The sequence below is a fragment of the Mastigoproctus giganteus genome, chromosome 4, assembly GCF_048544385.1.
Source record: "Mastigoproctus giganteus isolate SK-2022 chromosome 4, ASM4854438v1, whole genome shotgun sequence".
NCBI lineage: Eukaryota > Metazoa > Arthropoda > Arachnida > Uropygi > Thelyphonidae > Mastigoproctus > Mastigoproctus giganteus.
In genome coordinates, this window is record NC_143578.1 from 202,612,763 (window position 1) to 202,636,022 (window position 23,260).

Sequence of the window (23,260 nt, forward strand, 5' to 3'; positions counted from 1 at the left end):
ACTGCCATTTTCTGGAACAACCTTCCTTCATACATATTTCCTGAAAATTACAGTCTACAGAAGTTCAAGTCCAATGTCAACAAATATCTTCTTTCGTCTTCTCAACCTCCAACCTAAGCACGGTACTAAGTACTATAGGTTCTAATACCTCTCATGTTTGGGGTTTACATAAAAAAAAAAAAAAACCAGCAATGATACACAGTAAAGTTTAGTTCTGAGTCCATCAGTCACAGGTCCAACACTGACACAGCACTGGGTTTAAGATGTGTCGCCCAAATATCAAGATTAAACTTGTTATTCAGTTAATTAAATTAATCCAGTGAGCTACTCCACCAATGAGATCCCAGGAGAACAGTTAGGAACTTCACATCCCAAGAAATGAATACCTTATATACAAGTCAATCAACACAGTTTATACAAACAAGTTTTTAGTGTAGGTGAAATTTTAAAACATCAAGAAATAAGTTTACCTGACGGTATAACATAACAGAGATCTAAGGCATAACAATCAAATAAATTTCCATCTAGCCATCAATCATTTTTACGTGACAGGATCCAACATGTCTGTCAGTCGTAAGAGATGATCTAAGTTCCATTCTTCTCTGGAAAGTACGCATAGCAAATAAGTTGAGTGCCTTAAAAGCATCTAAGGTTTGAATTAACAGTGCCTTCTAATCACTAGAAGAGTCGCCTGTGGTTAACTGCAGTTCATTCTAAAATCGCTATATAGGTGGCAATCTACAAGAATGTAATCAACATCTTCCTCAAGCCACAAATACATAAGGAAGTGGGAGACAATCCTACTTTATAGAGTTTACTATCAAATTCCCATGTCCAGTCAGTAAATAAGATGCATACAGACCAGGGGAAAACTAAAGGAAATCCTCTTTCTTGAATTTCATGAGTAGGAATGAATTCTATTGTTATCTTACCAAGTACAGAAGTGTTCCAGTCATCCTGTCATTTGTTAACAAAAATGGATCGAAGACATTTCAGCTCTGTAGAAATTGAAGTATTTAAATCAAGTTGTATATTATTGAAAGTAGAATATCCCTTTTTTAAGTTATATTTCAAGTACCTGTATTGTACTTCATAATGAATAGGCAACCTTCCTGTTAACACTTGAAGTGCCATAGTTGAGGTAGTCCTGCATGTCCTGGTCATATGAGAAGTATTGCTTGATGATAACTGTTTTCGTGGTTCTGTATCCCCAAGCACCAGCACCATAACCAAGGATGCAGAGGAAGATGCAATTGTAATATAAACATATCGTGTGGCCCTTCAAGCCTCACTCTTTTCTGGTAACTTGCCGTAGTTTGGATAGGAATACTTGCATTTTTCTTTGATAAATTTTGCATATGAGATGAAGCTCAGGTTGTCATCTAGCATAATTCCTAGATATTTGGTAATAGAAGTATATTTAATTGGTTGTCCATTATATCTGATCACAGGAGGGCACCCTTTATCCAGTCTGCCTTTGAGCAACATCTGTGAGTTTTCGCAAGTAGACACCTGTAACATATGAATATCTGACCAGTCTGAAAGTTCTTTGAGGACATGATTGGCAGTGTCTTCTAGTGACTTCCTAGAATTACCATTGATCAGGATTGTGAGGTCATCTGCATAAGCTATCATGGAAGTAGCATCAAACCTTTTAGACAGCCATGAATCGAACACTAAGTTCCAGCACAAGGACCCCAAGATGGACCCCTGTGGACAGCCTCTAGTAACATTCCTGACAACTTGAAGGGTTCCACATTTCATAGAACACTTGAAAATTGAATGGGATGCATATAAATTATCAGGTGACACAGAAGCCATTGGCAGATATAAGTTAGTCAGTAATCAAGTCACAAAGGAGGTTAGGCAGGCAAAGGCAGATTACGAGAAATCTTTGGCAAAGAATGCTAAGAAAAACAGCAAGGATTTCTTTACTTATATAAACTCTAAAAGGAAGGGGATGAATCTGATTGGTCCACCTGATATCGATGGCTCGACTGGTGATGATCCTGCTCAGATAGCAAACAAACTGAATGAGTATTTTGCATCTACATTCACACATGAGGAGTTATTAAGGTTTGAAAATGGCAGAAGGTTATCAAATAGTAGCAGGGTGCTTAATGATTTTGTAATAACTGAGAGCAAAGTGGAGTAGAAATTGTTGAAGTTAAACATAAGAAAGGCACCTGGGGTGGATGGGAGCTATCCAGTTATATTAAAGGAGGCGGCAGAGGAAGTAAGCAAACCCTTAGCCATAATTATGAGAGCATCCTTGGACTCATGGGAGGTCTCCATGTACTGGAGATGTGCAAATGTATCCCCAATTCACAAAGGGGGGATCGAAGAGTGACACGAGTAATTACAGACCAGTTAGTTTAACTTCTTTTCCATGTAAAATGATGGAGTCACTGGTTAAAGATGCATTGCAGGATCATCTATACAAGACTGCAGCAATAATTCAGACACAGCATGGATTTGTTAAGGGAAAGTCTTGTCTGACAAATTTGATAGGATATTATGATGTGGTTACAAAGGAACTGGATGCAAAAAATAATTTTGATATCATATACTTGGATTTCAGGAAAGCTTTTGACACTGTTTCACATGGAAGACTACTGTACAAATTGAAGCAGAATGGTATTAAGGGTAAGTTGCTACAATGGATAAAAGGATGGTTGAGTGGGAGAATACAGAGGGTGGTAATCAATGGGTCTTGCTCTTCGTAGACTAATGTTATTAGTGGAGTCCCACAGGGTTCGGTGTTGGGTCCACTGTTGTTTTGTATATTTATCAATAATATTGATGAAGGTATATCAGGCTTAGTGTCGAAGTTTGAAGATGATACAAAGGTTGGCAGGGTTGTTAATGACAGTAATGGCAGTGTGCTACTGCAACAGGATCTAGAAAATTTGGGCAGATGGGCTGAGAAGTGGCAACTGAAGTTTAACCTTGACAAATGCAAAGTACTGCATATGGGTAGAAGTAACCCCAGAGAAACGTACCAACTGTGTGGTACTACACTTAAGGTGGTAGAAAATGAAAAAGACCTGGGAGTAATTGTGCAGTCAGATATGAAGTTTTCTGAGCAATGCAGACAGGCTGCCAGGGCAGGTCATGGGGTTTTGTCAATGATATATAGGAATTTTGCTAGCAGGGAAAAGGAGGTAATTGTCCCTCTGTATAAGGCAATGGTAAGGCCTTGCCTTGAGTACTGCATACAGGTCTGGAGGCCTCATTTTAGGAAGGATGTAGATTTTCTTGAATGTGTACAGAGAAGGGCAACAAGATTGGTGAGGGGAATGAAGGGATTCTCTTACCAAGAGAGGCTTAAGTTCTGGAAATTGCAGCATCTGGAGACTAGGCACCTGCGAGGTGATCTGATTGAGGTATATAAGGCCTTGAATGGGTTGAGCACGCTGAATTCTGATGGGATTCTTCCACTTGTTCAGATTATGAACCTAAGGGGCCATAAATCCAAATTAAGGAAGGACAGATGTAGAATAGATGTGTGGAAATTTGCCTTTAGCCAGCGGGTGGTTAATTGCTGGAACAGACTTCCATCTGTTGTGGAAATTGATAGGTTAAATGAATTTAAGGAGGAACTGGACAAACATGTAGAGAGAATTGTTTTGTAAAATTTTTTTTTTTTTTTTTTGGCTGATGCTGCATAAGCTCATACACTTGCTTTCTTGCATCACATGCCACTACTACTACTACTACTACTATTATTTAACAACTAGAGATCGTTGATAAAAATAACTTTTTAACAGATTATGCAGTAACAAAGGAACTAGATGAAAAAAAAATAATTTTGACATCATATACTTTGATTTCAGAAAAGCTTTTGATACTGATCCATATAAAGGACTGCTGTACAAATTGGAGCAGTGTGGCATTTAAGGGCATGTTACTGCTATTGATAAAAGGGCGATTGAATGGGAGAAGACAGTGATTATCAATGGGCTCTGCTCTTCTTGGACTAATGTTATAAATGCAATTTCCCCAGGGTTCTCTGTTGGGCATGTTGTTTTCTATATTTATTGATGAAGGCATATCAGGCTTAACATCTAAGTTTACGGATGATACAAAGGTTGGCAGGATGTTAATGATAGTAATCGGGGTATATTATTGCAACAAGATCTAGAAAAATTAGGCAGGTAGGCTGACAAGTGGAATTTGAAGGTTGACAAATGCAAGGTATTGAATATGGGTAGCATTAATTCTAGATTAATGTACCAAGTGTATGGTACTATAGTCAAAGTAGTGAATGATAAAAAACACCTAGGGGTAATTGGGCAGTCAGATATGAAGTTCTCTGAGCAGTTCACTAGACTGCTTGGACAACTTGTGAGGTTTTTGTCAATGATAGAAAGAAATTTTGTCAGCAGGGATAAAGAGGTTATTATCCCATTGTATAATTCAGTGATTAGGCCACATCTTCTGGAAGCCTTGTTTGAGAAAGGAGGATGTGGAGCTTTTGGAACTGGTGGAGAGAAGACTAGCAGAATTAGAGGTGAACAAAAGGGTACCCTTGTGAAGAAAGAATTCAGTTCTGCAAATTGCAGAACCTGGGAAGAGATCTGATTGAAGAGTTTAAGGCTTTGAATGGATTGAGTAAGCTCAGTGCTGAATGCATGCCTTGCTGAGAACCTGGGAAGAGATATGATTAAAGAGTTTAAAGCTTTGAAGGATTGAGTAAGCTCAGTGCTGAATGCATGCTTGCTGGGACTACACACATGAGGCACGAATTCAAGTTGAGGAAGGATGGTTGAAGGATAGACTGTGAAAAAATGCCTTCAGCCAGTGGGGTAGTTATTGTTGGAACAAACTTTTAGCTCAGGGATGGGCAACCTTTATAAATGGAGGGCCAAATAAAATATCTGTGAGGTACATGCAAGCCATTTTTTTTTTTTTTTTTTAGCATAAAATTACAAAAATACAATTATAGTAACAAAATACAAGTACAGTTCCAGTAACAAAAATTGCAATACTTTCTTTATTTTTATAATATTTATGAGAGATTTGATACTGTTTATTTTTATCAGTGAATTGATATCTGGGTTGATATTTGATGTAGCAATGTGCAAAGTATTTTCTAAATTTATGTCAGAAATTCCATTAATTCAAGAATATATGTAATAAACAGCCTGCCGTTTATTATATATATATGTTGAAAACAACTGCAGGCCGAATTATGCACGTTCATGGGCTGAAGGTTGCCCACCCATGTTCTAGCTGGAAGTTTGTTCCAACAATCTACAAGAATGCTATAGAGTTTGGTAGTTTGAATAAATTCAAGGAAGAGCTATATAAACTTACAAACTATTAAGGGTTTGAACAGGTGATATAGGAAATGCTGTTTTTTTTTTTTTTTTTTTTGCTGAAGGTGTATATGCTTGCCTTCTTGCATCATTTTCCACTACTAATATCAGTAATTATTCATAGCATCTAAATGCTAGAACCAACAGGAATTGTTGTTAATATTTGTATGTTATGGATAAATTTTTGACAAGCAATAAATTTGATCTTGTTTTTGTTGCCAAATATTTGTTAACTGTTTTAACTTAATTTTTTATTTTATTTATTTTTTTAATTTGATCAAATGACCAGATTCGTTATTTTTATATTTTTACTCTATTGTTATTTTCTACTCTGTTTAACATTTGCGTTTTACCTTGATGTTGCTAAAACAAACGCAACACCAAATATAAATTAAACTTGCCTTCAGCCAGTGGGGTGAACTGGCTGGATGTTACCTTATGCAAATTAAACTAATGTATACATAAGCATATAGGGTAACAATTCATATAACTTATATACTGAATGGCCAGCTTAGTAGGTATACCAGTCTCATAAGCTGTTATATATATAAATATACAAGCTTAGAAATATACCAACTTTTAGATGGTATTTTTATAAGTTGGTAACCAGACTGAAATTTTAAGGGCATGGTTTTCACTAGTTGCCAAAAGCATTATATGCTATGCTGACCCGTGCAGACTTGATCACATCCTGCAGTTGCACAGATTGAATATTAGTGAGTTACTGCCATGATAGTTCATTCCACAGAGATGTTCAATGAGCTTGAGGTCCAGTGACTGATCAGGCCAATTAAATATGGCCAGGTCACCCTTAGTCCTAAAACTTCTCTATACCAGTCTGTGCCTTGTGACAGTGCATTATACTGCTGGGAGTAACCATTACTGTGAGCATGAATGGATGCGTCTGGTTAGCATCGATGATCAAGTAGGCTGTGATGTTCAGACATTGATCTGCCCATATCAGAAGACCTAATGTGTGCTATAGAACCACACCATCATACATCCACCAACAGCCTGCAATATTGGCACATTGATATTCATTCTGCTGTCACCATGCTCTGATCCTGCTGTCAACTTGGAAAAACTGAAATCAGGATTCACTGACCAGTGGCCTTTATCTATTCTCGAAATGTGCATGTCAAATGTTCCTATGCCCACTGTATCCATAGCTTCTTGCTTTTAGCTGATGAGTGGAATGTGGTGAGACCGTCTGCTGCTATACTCATCTATAACAAGGTCCAGTGCATTGTATATTCTAATATGCTCCCTTTGCACACCACTATTGCACTGCATTGTCATTTGACTGACAGTGACCTGTCAGTTAAACTGCAAGTCCTATACACTCTCCATTAGCTTTTCACATCATCAACAAGCTGTCTCTGGCCAGGCATCTGCACTGGCTGGATGTTTTCTGATTTCTGGACAATTCTTGATACTCCCTAGATGTTGTGCTTGAATGGCCAGGTAGCAGTGTCTGTGATACTTGCACCAAGCTTTCATTTTACCCCCACTTGATTCACCTTGCCACAAAAATTAGCAAATATGCATCAATGATTGCCAGAATCTCAAGGTGTGACTGGGAACTCAGACATCATACTCTTACTACTCTGTAAAAAGCTAACTTCTTTCCAGCTGTGTGTTACAGTGTAGGCATAAGCTGTCATTCAGAGGAACCAACACAATCTACCCAGAGATATATCCTCCTCGCAACCACATGTGCCTGCTGCACTGTTAATACGCTGGCCTTCCAGGTCCTTGCTGGAGTTTTGCCACTACATCTGGAAGTTATTGCTCAAGGGCATAGCTACTGTCATTGGAAATCAATCCTTGCTACAATTCTCAATTATAACCTGGGCCTCAGTAACCCTCTCAAATAGGAGAAAAAGAATATTTCAGCACATCTTATCCAATACTGGCAAAACGAATGGAACCAATCAACTAAGGGCAGTGTAACAAAACTCTTTATTCCAAATGTAACACTCACCTATCCCAAAGCTCCACATGGTTTTTCCCGGGGATCTATGCCACGTATATAATTACTGGCCATGGATCACTCAACTCCAAACTTTCGGTAATTAGGCTCACAGAAAATCCACTCTGCAATTGCGGTATGCCTGAGGACTGGGAACATGTCCTTTACATTTGTCATCACTATCATCCTTTTAGGTGCAAGATGCTTCAAGCACTAGATTCTCTTCCTCACAGTGAAGAATTGTTTTTCACCACAAACTAAGATCACTACAAGGAACTTTCTGCATTTGCCCAGGCTGCATTTTCATACAGAAGAACAAACCTCTAAAGAATCTAATTCTCTTAACCATACAAATCTATGAGTGGAAAGACAAGTCATTCTACTGACTTAACACCACATGAAGACATTGCTGGTGCCCTGGTTACTGGACATGGGATCCTTGACCTTTTCACCTGTATACTGTAAAGTGGGTCTGGTACTGCTTCAGATGTTGGAGGTCAAATTGGCACTCTACTTTGCAGAGTGCCAATCTAGCCCTGCAATCTTTCTGCTTTCCCTGTATCTGAGTGGGCTTCCCAGCCCAGGGTGATCCAACTCTTCAATTTCTCCCTACCACTCTCTGCCGGAGGATGCCTTCTCTAATCATCTTCCTACTTCTTACCCACTTTAACTCCCACTCCTTTATTATAATCCTCACTCACACTTTTTTTTTTTGTTTACTTGGCCTTTGTCCAGGAAGCTCAGGCGACTCTTGCAGAGACTAGCCAGAGAAAATAGACTGCCTAGCTCACCTCCCAGTGGTGGTGGCGGCGAGCAACATAGACTCCACTAGGGTCTCTGCAGCAAAGTATCCAGACACACAACTCTAACATAAAACATAAACCACACACTACACTCAATTCGGGCTTTTACAAAGCACTGTATTTCTTCAAAAGAGTACTTATGGTGCAGATGTGGGAAACTACCTGTGGCACCCTACCGAAGACACTATGCCACTTGCACTGGTATATCTGATGCCATCAGATTGTTCCTAAAGTTGCTTACGTTCTGCTATTGGCCCATTCTCTTGCTGAATTGTAGACACATATTCTGTCCATCAGTATCTCACTGCCTGCTTCATATATCCTGGTAATGGCATGTAACAACACTATTTGAGAGGGCAGTCAATTCCTACAGTGAGAGTATACGTAAGAAATTAAGTCAGGTCACACCTTGAATACTGCATACAGGTCTGACAGCCTCATTTTAGGAAGGATGTGGAGCTGCTGGAACAAATACAGAGAAGGGCAATGAGATTGGTGAGGGGAACTAAGGGTTGTTCTTACCAAGAAAGGTTTAAGTTCTGCAAATTACAGCATCTGGAGACTAGGCACCTGTGAGGTGATATGATTGAGGTGTATGAGGTCTTAAATGGTTTGAGCAAACTAAATGAATGCCGATGGGATCCTTCCTCTTGCTCAGATTATGCACTTGAGGGGGCATAAATTCAGATTGAGGAAAGAGTGTGTTGAATAGATGTGTGTAAATTTGCCATTAGCCAATGGGTAGTTGATTGCTGAAACAAACTTCTATCTGTTGTTGTTGTTGTAGAAGTTGATGGCTTAAATAAATATTTGTATGGAAGAACTGGACAAACTTTTGGAGTAAATGTATGGGTGAAATGGGAAGGTTTTTTTTTTTTTCCCCCTTTTGGCTCATGCTATATAAGCTTACTTTCTTGCATCATATGCCTCTACTAATGCTAATAAAAAAACTTATCTTATTCTATATATATATAGAATGTAATCCAATTGCATGATTGATTTTTGGATATTCCACATTGTAGTTTTCTATATTTCTCACCATTATAGATACTTATTTACATTTATATCTTGTGGCTCTTGCCATTCTAGGAGCTTGTTTAACTATTTTAGCTCTTTAGAACTGACAAAAAAAATAGAGAAAGAGGGCATTATGAGTCTATATTAGCTTCCGATGACAAATATGTTTGCTGGCTAACCAGAAATAAATATATGGAACTTCATTAGATATTTCTAATGTTTTCCTTTGTAGCTTGAACTGCACATTGTAGTTGTTATTTTATTATCAAGTAAACTATTGAATGCAATAAAATGTAATATGGTAAAAGAGTTTTCATAAATTGTTCTTTCTGTTATTTTAGGCATAGAAGGAAAAGCTGGTATGGCAGCCCTTCAAGATCCAGAACATACACTTGATTTGAAGCAGCTTCTTGTTGCTTCCCGCAAGGTTCTTCCACCTTATGCTATTCCACAGTTTCTGCGAATTGCTAACTCTCTAGAAGCAACAGGTAACACTTGATTTCGTTTCCTAACACATACAAGATGTAAGTCAAAAGTTTCCAGACTGGGGCAATAAAATTAATTTAGACTCACGTAGTTACATATTGGTGCTGTTCCCTTCAGGGTTTGTATATCAATTGCAGCATTTGTTCCCTGTTTGAAGCATCTCTGGAACTCCTATTTTGAAATGATGTCCAGCACTGGTGATTCAGCTGGAATTTTCACAATATGTGCTATTAATGACACAAAAGGTGATATTGTTATACATGTTGGCACTAATGATTTTTCATTTACACATTTCCCTTTATTTGTTTAGGTAAAGGTTAAGCTAACATAATGCTCACATTCCATACCGTATGTTGGGTACATCCAACAAGTCTTTACATATTTCTATGCCACCTTGTAGTCATTCGCTGATGAGCCCCAGCAGCTCAGTGTCCCCTGCAAGACTCGAATTGCTAGGATTTTTAAGTACCGTGGTGATTCCCATAAGACAGTTGGTCCGCAGAAGTGCAGCACCAACCGGTGCTGAGTGTGGACCATTTTCTGATTCCTTTAAGCCCTGACCATCAAAGGACTTGTGCAAGAGGCAGGTCCACCGCCCCTTCACAAGACGCCTTTGAGATCTATTTAACTGTAGCTTCTGTATTTTTCCCATCTCTGACTTGACATAAGGTAAGTTAGCAATATGACGAGTTAAAGCTGAAGACGAGTACTGGAGCTTCTCCAGCCTATCCTTCTTCAACAGAGGGATAGTCCATCAATAAGATGGGATCCTCCTATATGAGATAGGAATAGATGACACTACAGGTTGAATATTGTTATATTCCAAGGCTATTGCATTTTTCAAACTAATATTATCATTATAGTAATTTTTCTTTTGTCTAGGCAATACCTCCATATCATCCATCACCTGTACCTACAATTTGTGTGTCAAGAAGGAACAGGGACCCACCTCTTGCACACAGAAAGGTCTGTCTTATGTACCCCTTCCATAGTATTAAAACGTCGTTCTTTACAAATCTGCCAGTGCTTCTGTCAGAGCCTGTTCATCACAATATCTACAACAGCATCATGACTTCGCACTCTCAAGCTGGATGCAATGTGGCCGAGCTGCTCGCGGCTTGACCACATTGCATCCAGCTCTACATATCCTCTCCATACACGTCCTCTAAATGTCCCTGAGAGGATAGGGAGAGTGTTTATCCTCGTTCTTATGAGATCTATATATGCATGGCCGGACAACAATTTGGTTCCATTACCCACCCACCCACTGGTGGTGGGAGTGTACCTTTGCTGATTCCTTTAAGCCCCGACCACTGAAGGACTCGTACAAGAGGCGGATCCACCGCCCCTTCACAGATGCCTTTGAGTCCAAGCATACAGATCCATCTAACTGTAGCTTCCGTATTTTTCCCATCTCTGACTTGACATAGTTAGCACTATGATGAGTTAAAGCTGAAGACAAGTAATGGAGTTTTTCCAGCCTATCCTTCTTCAACCAAAGGATAGTCCACCAATAAGATGGGATCCCCAAACCTCCCTCTGGAATGCTGGCTTGAATGTAAGCCGTGACAGTGTAGTGTGGCAGATGGAGCCATTGTTTAACTGCGGACCTCACTTGGGAATCCAAGCTATTAAGTCTGCCTGCTGTTACTCTTCCCAGGACCAGACCGTGAAACAGTCTAGGAATGACATAGGCACTGAGGATAACCAACCTTTGTTGCAGTTTAAGTGGGGCTTTCCTCAATCACTCCAACATTTCAACCAGAGGCTCCAGCCAATGCTCTCCCTGAGGGAGTAAACTCTACCCCAAGGTACCACCACATGGAAGTTATGTGCCTGCTGGAAGGCAACTGTCTCCAGCAAAGACACTCCTATCATCAATCTTCAGCTTCTCCTTCCCAGAAGGGACCATAGATAAAGCCCAACACTTAGCAATATTTATTTGCAGACCACTCTTTTCTAAAAACTTATAAGCCCTATCCAATAAATTTTGAAGCCAGAAAACATTGATGCCACCAGGGTGAGGTCATTAGCAAATGCCATGGTATTTATTTTATAATTGCCAACATCAAAACCAATGTAAGGAGGGAAATCCCTTATCAACATGTCTATAACAAGATTAAAAAATATAGGGAACAAAGGATCTCCCTGATTAACTGAGAGTAAAGTGGAGGAGAAATTGTTGAATATAAACACAAGAAAGGCACCTGGGGGTGGATGGGATCTATCCAGTTATATTAAAGGAGGCAGCAAAGGAAGTAAGCAAACCCTTAGCCATAATTATGAAAGCATCCTTTGATTCAGGGGAATTTCCCATGGACTGGAGATTTGCAAAAGTATCCCCAATTCACAAAGGGGGTTCAAAGGGTGACACAAATAAATATAGACATATTAGTTTAACTTCTGTTCTGCTGAAAATAAGGGAATCACTGGTTAAAGGAGCATTGCAGAATCATCTAGACAAGACTGCAGTAAGAGTTCAGACCCAACATGGGTTTGTTAAGGGGAAGTCTTGTCTGACCAACTTGATTGCATACTGTGTTGTGGTCACAAAAGAACTGGATGCAAAAAATAATTTTGATATCATATACCTGGATTTCATTAAAGCTTTTCATACTGTTGCACATGGAAGTCTGCTGTACAAATTGGAGTGGTATGGCATTAAGGGAAAGTTGCTACAATGAATAAAGGAATGGTTGAATGGGAGACAACAGAGAGTAGTAATCAATGGACACTGCTCTTCGTGGACTAATGTTATTAGTGGAGTTCCCCAGGGTTTGGTGCTGGACCCATTGTTGTTTTTTGTATTTACCAATGATACTGATGAAAGTATATCTGGTTTAATGTCCAAGTTTGCCAATGATACGAAGGTTGGTAGGGTTGTTGATGACAGTAAAGACAGTATGCTACTGCAAAAGGATCTAGAAAAGTTAGGTAGATGGGCTGGGAAGTGGCAACCGACGTTCAACATTGACAAATGAAAAGTACTGCATATGAGTAGCAGTAACCCGAGAGAAACATATCAACTCTGTGGTACTGCACTCAGGGAAGTCGGGAATGAAAAAGACCTGGGGGTAACTGTGCAGTCAGATATCAAGTTGTCTGAGCAGTGCAGATAGGTGCCAGAGCAGGTCGTGATTATCCCTTTCTATAAGGCAATGGTCAAGTACTGCATACAGATCTGGAGGCCTCATTTTAGGAAGGATGTAAAGTTACTAGAATGAGTACAAAGAAGGGCAGCAAGGTTGGTGAGAGGAAGACATGGGTTCTCTTACCAAAAGCACCCCTTTGTTCTTGAAGGAAGGTTTAAGTTCTACAAGTTTCTGCATCTGGAGACTTAGGCACCTGCGAGGTGATCTGATTGAGGTGTATAAGGTCTTGAATGGCTTGAGCAGACTCGATGATGGGATTCTTTCGCTTACTCAGATTACGAACCTGAGGGGGCATAGATTCGATTGCGGAAAGATAGATGTGCAGAAGTTTGCCTTTAGCTAGCAGTTAGATGGTTGCTGGAGCAGACTTCCATCTGGTGTTGTTGTGGAAGTTGATAGCTTAAATAGCTTGGCCTTGAGGCTATCGCAGACATTCTCTCAGATATGCTAAACAAGCTGTGCTTGCTACATGGGAGTCTAAAACACTGATGGAACTGATATTGATTTTGACACTCAAATCAAGTGGACTCTATTTTGGCAATGTCTGGACAGTCTGTGACAGCCAAATCCTCCGCTTGCACCTTCACGATGGTGGGACTGTTAGTAATCCTAGGTATAAGCCCCATGCGCAAGCATACTGTGGGTAACCACACAGTTGTGAACCAACGTAAGCAGGGATTGAGGTGTGGCTTCCACACCACATGGAGGAATGCCACCTCTCTGTGTTACTAGGTAGTAGATGACTCTAATCAACCAGTGCAATACCACCACTTTGCATATTGGAGGTTCGAAGTGGTGGAACCCATGTTTAGTCTCCGGAGCAGGGTTCTCGGCAACCCATCCCCATTTCTTCTATCATGCAGTATGATTAATGGCCTTTGAGGTTATGATGGACACCATGGCGAGATCCAAACTTCCTTACATTTCGAGGGTACAGCTCTAAAACAGTGTTTGCAGGCCGACCGCTAGGTAGTACACTGGACCAAACCTCTAGGAGGCTTCCAGATCAGCTAATGTATAATCTTGCTACCTCTACTCTGCCAGATAGTGACTGGAGGGAGTCCGAGTAGTGTGTATGCTGGGGGCATTGTTGAGGCCATGTTATGTTAAGGATCTGGGTATATTCTTACCATGTGTTCGCCATAAAATTTCATTACTTCATACAACATGTCAACCCCCACACACTTTTTCTTACTACGAAATACACATGAATTGTCAAACTAGTAGAGCAAAATTATCTGTGAAAAGATCTAAACCTCCTAAACACTTCCTAGTTCATTTCACAAATATATATGGTCTCAGTTCTAATCTCAATTATTTCCACTTACAGTCTGCCGAATACAACGAATAATTTGGGCAACCACTGCTCATCTCAGTTGCCCAAATTATTCGTTGTATGATTCCTTTCACCTCAAAGGTGGTACTTGTGCTTATGTCTGTTCTGATATTCCCTGTCAGAGACTTAGTAATTTGGAATCTCCTCTTTTCGATCTTCTTTGGCTTAAAATCTCTCTCTGCCTCATTCTGTCAAATTCATCTGTTGTCTCTACCATTCTCCCAACTCCACTAATCACTTGGAGCTCTTTGACATCCTCTCTTTGCAACTTGACTTTCTCCAGTCCTACTTTCGTAGCAGTGAGGTAATTTTCCTTTGCAATTTTAATCTTCACAACTACAGCTGTCTTCCATTTTCTAGTCGCACAACCCCAGCTGGTCGAGATGAGGCTTTTGCAATTAGTAATGACCTGGCACAGATTGTTCATTTACCTACCAGACAATCCTAACCATACAGCCAACACGCTTGATCTTTTTCTCACAAACAATCCTAAGTACACAGTCGAAGTGAGTGGTCCGTTAGGCACCTCACATCACAACTTGATGATTGTCTCTTTTCCAATAGAGCCTTTATCTCATGGCTGTTCGCAACCTAGTGTTCTTTAGCATTACAAGGATGCAGAATGGGATGACCTGCAAGATTTTTTTTTCTTCTTTTCCTTGGTACAGATTACTGTTTCAAAACTCCTGATGTCAACATTTGCTCAGATTGTGTAAGTAAAATTATTCTTACAAGAATGGAATCCTTTATTCCAAACTCCACCTTAAAATCTCGTCCTTTATCTAAATCTTGATTTTGCAATAAATGTGCCAAGGCTTTCCAATTCTTCAGTTTCATTTTCTGCTTACACCAGAGCTCGCAACAATTGTAAAGCAGTTATTAATCAGTCCAAACTAGATTTTGAACAGGCCAAGAGTAGAAAACTTGCTTCTTGCTCTAATGGTAGCCGAGCATTCTGGTCTCTTGCCAAAGCTATTGGCTGCAACTTTTGCCCATCTCCCACCTCTATCAAAACTAGATGGTTCTGTTGTCACTTCAGCCAAGGATAAAGCTGACCTGCTAGCATACCGTTTTTCTTCCAATTCATGTATTAAAGATCTTGGTAAAACACCTCCCACCATTCCCAACACACTCCATTCAGTGCCTCTGGTCTTCCGTCAAAAGGACAGCAGAAGGATTTTGATGAATCTTGATGCAAAGAAAGCTCCAGGTCCTTATGGTATTTCTCCATTTGTTCTCAAAACCTGTGCTCCTGAACTTACTCCTGTTCTTTGCCACCTTTTTTCACTTTCTTATTCCAAAGGTGTGTTTCCTTCTGCTTGGAAATTTGCTCATATACAGCCAGTTTCTAAAAAGGGTGACAAATCCCTCCCATCCAACAATCGTCCCATTGCAGTTACTTCTACTCTTTCTAAAGCAATGGAGAAATCAATTAACCGCCGACTCTTAAAGTACCTAGATCTCCAGTATGGATTCCATCAGTTCAATCCACTGGTGGTATTCTGTCTTATGTTACTCATTTATGGACAAATTCAATGGAAAATTTCGGTGAAACACAAGCAGTTGCTCTTGACATCTCAAAGGCTTTCGATCGTCTTTAGCATAAAGATCTTCTAAACAAGCTTTTATCTTATGATTTTCCAACTGTTTTTTGTAATTGGTTATCCAGCTTTCTCTCTGATCGCTCACTGAGGGTGATGGTAGATGGCTCTCTGTCTTCTAACTTCTCCACTGATGCTGTTGTCCCCCAAGGTTCAGTTCTTTCTCCCACTCTTTTCCTCTTGTATATTAATGATCTTCTTCCATCGACTGAAAATCCTATCCATAGTTTTGCCGATGATAGCACATTGCATTCCACTTTCCATTTTGAGAAACCTTGCCCTGCTCAATCAGCTTCAACTTCTTGAATATCCGCTACCAATTCCTTAAATGCCGCTCTCCAAGTAATTCTCCAGTGGGGCAAAGACAACTTAGTTGATTTCAATCCTTCTAAAACTCAGTCTTGTCTTATATCTCGCAAAAAGGATTCTTCTGCTCCTAATCTTATCTTTGGTGACACTCCGATTTCTAGGCAAAACTGATATATCTCTTTTGGGATTACCCTGACTTCTAATCTCTCTTGGCACAAGCACATTACAGATATTGCTTCCTCTGTATCTAAAAAACTTGGTTCTCTCTTTCATTCTCAGTGTTACTTTTCTTCCAAACAGCTGTTCACTCTGTACAAATCGCAGATCTGCCCTACCATTGAATATTGCTCCCACATCTGGGGCGGTGTCCACTAAAACCTCTCTCAGGCTTCTAGATTCCATTCAGAAGAGGGCAGTTAGGTTAATTAATGATTCATCTCTAACAGTCTCTCCACTCGCTGTCTCATAGACATACTGTTTCTGCTGCATGCCTTTTCTACAGATACTTCCATGAGCACTGTTCTTCTGAATTAGCTTCTATTAGCATTAGCATTAGTATTAGTAGAGGCATATGATGCAAGAAAGCAAGCTTATTCAGCATCAGCCAAAAAAAACACACCACTCCCATTTCACCCCTCCGTTCGCTCGAAATACCTGTCCAGTTGAGCCTTAAATTTGTTTAGGCTATCAACTTCAACAACAAGTGATGGAAGTCAGTTCCACCAACCAACCACCCGCTGGCCAAAGGCAAATTTCCGCACATCTATCCGACATCCGTCCTTCCTCAATTTGAATTTATGCCCTCTGAGCTGATTATTCTGAGCAAGATGAAGAATCCCATTGGCATTGAGCATGCTCAAACCATTCAAAGCCTTATACACCTCTATCAGATCACCTCGCTGGTGCCTAGTCTCCAGACTCTGTAATTTGCAAAACTTAAGCCTTTCTTCATAAGAGCAACCCTTTGCCATTCACTAATCTTGTTGCCCTTCTCTGTACCCGTTCCAGCAGCTCTGAAATGAGGCCTCCAGACCTGTATACAGTACTCAAGATGTGGCCTAACCATTGCCTTATACAAGGGAATAATCACCTCCTTATCCCTGCTAGAAAAATTCCTGTATATCATTGACAAGACACCATGAGCTACTCTTGCAGCTCGTCTGCACTGCTCAGAGAACTTCATATCTGCCTGCACAATTACCCCCAGGTCCTTTTCATTCTCCACCACTGTCAGTGTACTACCACAGAGTTGATACGTTGCTCTGGGGTTACTGTTTCCCATATGTAGTACTTTACATTTGTCAATGTTAAACTTCATTTGCCACCTCTCGGCCCATCTGAGAGGTGGCAAATGAAGCTATTCCCGCTCTCTCTTTCAAAACAGTCCGAACACGTGCCGCCACCAGCCAACATCCATTTACTGTCCAACTTCAAACTCACAGAAACAACTTTTTATCTTCCTTTTTTATACATTCAGCTGCTGTTTTCGGGAGCAACTTTCCTTTGTACGTATTTCCTGAAAATTACAGTCTACAGAAGTTCAAGGGCGCCTCTGGAGCCAGGTGTGAAGGAGCAGCAGTGCATAGCCCAAGCTTCTTGATTAGACCGGGGTTCGAGCCCGTGACCACCAAATACGGAGGATGCGGAAAGGTCAGGGAATGACCACCGCATATTCCCAGAGCAATGTGGCCTTAGTTGCTAATGCTCCTAAAACCAAATAACAACAAATAACATACAGAAGTTCAAGTCTAATGTCAACAAATATCTTCTTTCATCTTTTCAACCTCCAACCCAAGCACGGTACTAAGTACTATAGGTTCTAATGCCTCTCATGTTTTGGGTTTTCATTAAAAAAAATATGTATATATATGCCTTTCCTCCATGCTAAACAATTGATAGCTTGATCTTCCTAAATAGTTACTGATGCCACTTCTACCATTCTTCTCTGAGTTTTGTTATCAAGAATGGGGATAAACTACTGATTCTTAACAAACCATTCAGCAGCTTCATAAATCATAATTATTATTAGCTATATGGTGCAAGGAAGCCAAAAAAAAATCATGAGTTACCCTGAGAGAGAGAGAGAGACAGTCATAAGTAGAAGGAAATCACTAAGAAAGATGATATCCAGCTCAGGACCCTGGGTGTGCCAAGCCCATGCTCACCAGATTGTGATCCCCTGGGGGTCATTAACTGATTCCTGTGATTTATACCTGTAGATAAACAGGTATAAATCACAGGATCATATAAATCATAAATGGCTCCAGATCTGACTATGACAGTGCCGTTACTGTTCTTTTGGCTAATGGGAGAAACCTGGGGTCTGCCAATCAACAAATAAATGTTCTTTCAACTTTAAACTTCTGTTTAAGACCAGTGTTTAAGAATCTGCTGGTTAATATCTGTATTTCTGAGTCTAAAGCATAATCTGTCATTCAATATTTATAGGCATTCAGAAATTGATTAAAGATAATAGACCTTTTGTAGGTGAACAGGTGATTACTGTTATAACACAGAAGCATACCGGTGTTTGTTGGTTTATGATAGATGTTAAATTGGATTTTATTCACATCCCGAAAGTGTGAAATTTAGAAAATTTAATGACTTAATATCCGTATTTTCCCTTTCAAGCATAAAATTTTCTAGGATGACATTATTAAACGAATGTAAAATGTCTTGAATAGTGCTACCATCAGTAATAACAAGAACATCGTCTAAACAGCTCCCATAGTATGAGATACAGGGAAAAAAGGCATCATATGTATACGCTCAATTGTTGAGAGATAGACCTCTGATATTAAGCCACTTAGACTCAATTCCATTGGCAAACCAAAAATTTGTTTGTGTACTTTGACTCGAAAGGTGATATAGTTGGCTTCAACTAAGAGGTTAATTAAATGAAAAATTTCTTTATAGGAAGCATTATGTGATTAATTGGTATAGTTATTATTTAACATATCCCAAAGAATATCTGTGTATTCAATGTTGAATAAAGGAGGTCTATCTCTCAACAATTGAGCGTAACATTTGATGCCTTTTTTTACCCTGTATCTCATACTATGGGAGCTATTTAGACGATGTTCTTGTTATTACTTATGGTAGCACTATTCAAGACGTTTTATATTCGTTTAATAATATTCATCCTAGACTCAATTTTATGCTTGAAAGGGAAAATACAGATACTAAGTCATGAAATTTTCTAAATTTCACACTTACTTGGGACTCGAGTAAAATCCGATTTACTATCTATCATAAATCAACAAACACCAGTATGCTTCTGCTTTATAACAGCTATCACCCACCTGTTTACCTACAAAAGGTCTATCTTTAATCAATTTCTGAATGCCTATAAATATTCAATGACGGATTATGCCTTAGACTTAGAAATACAGATATTAACCAGCAGATTCTTAAACAGGGATTGCCCCCTTGCTACAATAAATTGAATTAGGGTGCAAGCTAAGGATAAGATACAAAAAACTACTTCATTTCTGTCCCAAGTGTTCAGCAGTTGCACAAACATTTAACATATTCTTTAAAGATACCAAATTTAAGATTATGGCCAGACCAATACAGATATTAAACTCTATACTGAACAATTGCTCAGGCCTTTCCTCTTTTGCAACACAAATAAATGACCTGGTCATTTTTTGCAGTGATTGCGACTTGTCTTATCAAGGATCTATGCGATTTCCACCGACTTTTAGAGTTAAACAGCACGCGTCCTCAGTTCATGCTTCTTGTTCAGCAGCTTCAGAATTAGCCTTGCATGCTGTTAATGAAAAACATACATTTTTATTTAACAAGGCCAAAATACTTAGTGTCCAATGTAATTATACAAGACTATTAATTGCAGAAACCGTCAGTTAAATTACATGAGAATTCTATTAATGTTCGTCATCCATATCTAATCTCCAGTTCATACTCACACATAGTCAGTAATTTCCATTCCTGTGATCATGACATATGGTTGAAAAGCCCTGTCATCTTCAGGAAGGTAAAACATTTTTAAAAATTTGCGTTAAACTTCTTTTACTTTATTTTTTACTGTAATTGTTGTGCGTTATTGTTATATTCATTTTAATTTCTGGAAAGTAGCATATGGAAGTGTTCTACATATCATAATAATCATGGCGCCTCCGTAGCCAGGTGGGAAGGAGCAGCAGTGCGTAGCACACGCTTCTTGATTAGACCGGGGTTCGAGCCCGTCACCACCAAATACGGAGGATGCGGAAAGGTCATGGAATGACCACTGCATATCCTGGAGCAATATGGTCTTAGTTGCTAATGCTCCTAAAAACTAAATAACAAACAAACAAACATAATAATCATATTGAGGTAAATTTCTCTTCAAATATTGACATCAACATAGAGCATACTGAGCATCATAGCTTTGGTTTATACTATTTGTTTTTGTGTATCACTTTTCAGTCTCTCTCTCTCTCTCTCTCAGTGCCATTCTAACCTTTCAACAACCCAAAAAACACCACCACCTACTCAATCACGTTCAGACTATGTTGACTCATCTAACTGAGAAAATTGCCCAATTTTGTAAGTTCTTTCTACTTACTACAAAATCCTTATGACTCACAATATGAAACATTGATAGAACATCTGTTGAAATCTAATAAGCAACAAACTCCTTCAGATTAAACCTAATCTCCTATCTTCACCATTCAATTTTTATGCAAATCAAATGAAGAGGGTCATGCTTCTAAGCCTCTTAATAGGATAGTTGTAGGCAACCAGTATATACCTTATTCCAGTTGTTTTCAAACTTTTTTTAATAACGGCACCAGTAAGTAATTTATTTTATTTTGTGGCACCCTTACTCAATTTTCTGCCTGTCAGGGGTGTGTGTGTGTGTGTGATTAAAAAAATATGTTATATGATAGCTATTACAATAATATAACTATAAATAATAATACAAATTATATTTATATAATTTGCATTATGAATTAAATATATATATATATATATATATGTATATAATAATTTTTCTTTATATAGAGGTGCTAAGAAAACATCAATTATAGATCTAACTTAACCCCAAATTACATGACACCCCAGGATTGTTGTTGCGGCACCCTGGTTGAAACCACTGCCTTACTCAGTTTACCTCCTTACTGCTTCAAATCCACTTTTCTACTCTCTCTCTGCCAATCCTCAGTTCACAGTTTGGCATGTTATTGTAGATTGCTTTATATTCAGCAGAGCTTGTTAAGCCACATTAAAGAAAACAGCTGACTCTACTTTTATCCTAAATTTTCTCTTGGGTGATAGGTAGAGACAGTGCTCACTTTCCTTAAAAAAAAAAAAAAAAAGTGCTATAAAATATCTGAAACTAAATCCTCCAAAATCCATTCATCATAATTAGAAATATTATTTCTACACTTGATTGACAGAATATGGCCTTTAGTTGTCCTTGTACTTTAAGGCCTCTAAAAAACAACTACAGCAGCAGCAGCAGCAGCAGTTCCTTTCCAAACAGTTCCTCTCACCTATCTGATCCTTTCATGAAAAAACAAAATCTTCCTAACTTTATATCATTTCAGTAAAGCCAAATAGCATTAGGCTTTAGTGAAATTATGTGTCAAATTACTTTTTATCAACTGTTTTGTATGTGTATTGCCACTGAGCATAAAAAAAAATTACTGGTTCCCCATCTTTCTGATGAGGGACCAAGAGCACTAGGGTTCTGAAACCAATTGCTATAGCATTTTCTCATCATTTGAATAAATGCGGGATTATCATTTCAGCCATGCCATTTGTGTGGAAGTAGCACAATAACAGGGTAACTCATGGGCAAAGTTTATTCTGTTGTAATAGGAATCATTAACTATACAGCTAAAATCTGCTGGTTGCAAAAAAACATGAATGGCAAAGAAAGCCCTCTCAACTTTAATTTTTTAATATTGCATCTTAAATATGCAAAGATATAGACTGCAACAAATGTAACCATTTTTTTTTTTCTCCCCACAGGTACATTCAAATTAAAGAAAGTAGATTTACAAAAAGAAGGATTTAATCCAAGCAAAGTTAAAGATCCTTTATACTACCTGAATAGTAAAGAAGGCTATGTCCGCCTTGACCAAAATATATATAACCAAATCTCTGAGGGGGTAATAAGACTATGATAAGGGCTTATTTCACAGTGATATAGTTTATTTTGTAGATGTACTAAAGATTTCTTTTAAATGACTGGAAAGCACATAACGTTTACTCATTATACATAGTGCTCTAGTCATAAAGTACTTGTTTGTACATATGTGGCTGTGACATAATGATTTTGATATGAAATCATTACTTGCCATTTTTAATGGTTATATAGTACTTAGTATTGATAGTAAATAAACTGTTAAGCTATATAGCAGCATACTTTGGAAGAAATTAAATCAAGGAGAAATTTTAGTAAATGGACCTACTATTTAGTTGTTTATAAGCTGATGTCTAAGAATCCTGTTAATATTAATTTGTAATTGTTAGCTAACGCATTGTATATTTTGTATAAAATAGACATGGCAAGATATCCTTTAAGTAAAAATGGCAGCAGAAAGAATTGTTACACCATTTCTGTGATTTTTATATAAAAAATGTTTCCCCCCCCCTCTTTTCTCTCCTTATTTTGATAACACTACTTATGCATAGTGCTTGGTCAGTGAACTGTGACAAAGAAACTAATTTCTATATCTTTAAATTATTTTTGAGACTTAGAAAAATTGCTATTTACACCATATATCATCTAATTTGTTGTGACATTTAAATCATCTTTCTAATATTATTTTTTACTCACTTGGATATCTGTAAATAAAAATTCCCTTTATTGGATTTTTTTTTTTTTTTTTTTTTTTTTAATGTGCCATATTTACCTGAAACTAAGGCAACCATGTAACTATTTGTGTTCACTTTTGGAAGATACTTAAAAAAAAAAAAAATTGGCCTAATGTAATATTGCCATAAATCTATAATATAAATGTTAATTTTTAAAATTAACCAATGAACAAAAGGAATTAAAATTGGGTTACATTGTGTTCATTGCTTGTTTTTTTACATGAAGATTTCATGTGTAAATGAGAATGCTAGATAAGAATACAAATCTTAATGCTAGCAAACTTGGTGAGGTATGAATTTAACCGTTAATCAAGCTATGCAAATGCTAGTGTATCATGCAGGCAATTGAACTTTTTTAATTCCACAGTATTTCCAGTTTAAGATGGCATTTAAGCATTAAACTTCTGAATTAGTAGTTATCCGATTAATCCA

At 38.4% G+C, this 23,260-nt stretch overlaps 1 protein-coding gene across 1 annotated transcript in view; it reads left to right on the forward strand.

Moving 5' to 3' along the window:
* Fatp1 (Fatty acid transport protein 1) overlaps positions 1 to 22,697 on the forward strand; it is a 259,281-nt gene extending 236,584 nt beyond the window's left edge. The window contains exons 11-12 of the mRNA XM_090371137.1: positions 9,455 to 9,601; positions 21,980 to 22,697. Of these exons, the coding sequence (XP_090227263.1) occupies positions 9,455 to 9,601; positions 21,980 to 22,134 (302 nt within the window). The 3' untranslated portion in view covers positions 22,135 to 22,697. The remainder of the gene's footprint in view (positions 1 to 9,454; positions 9,602 to 21,979) is intronic.
* The last annotated feature ends 563 nt before the right edge of the window (positions 22,698 to 23,260 follow it).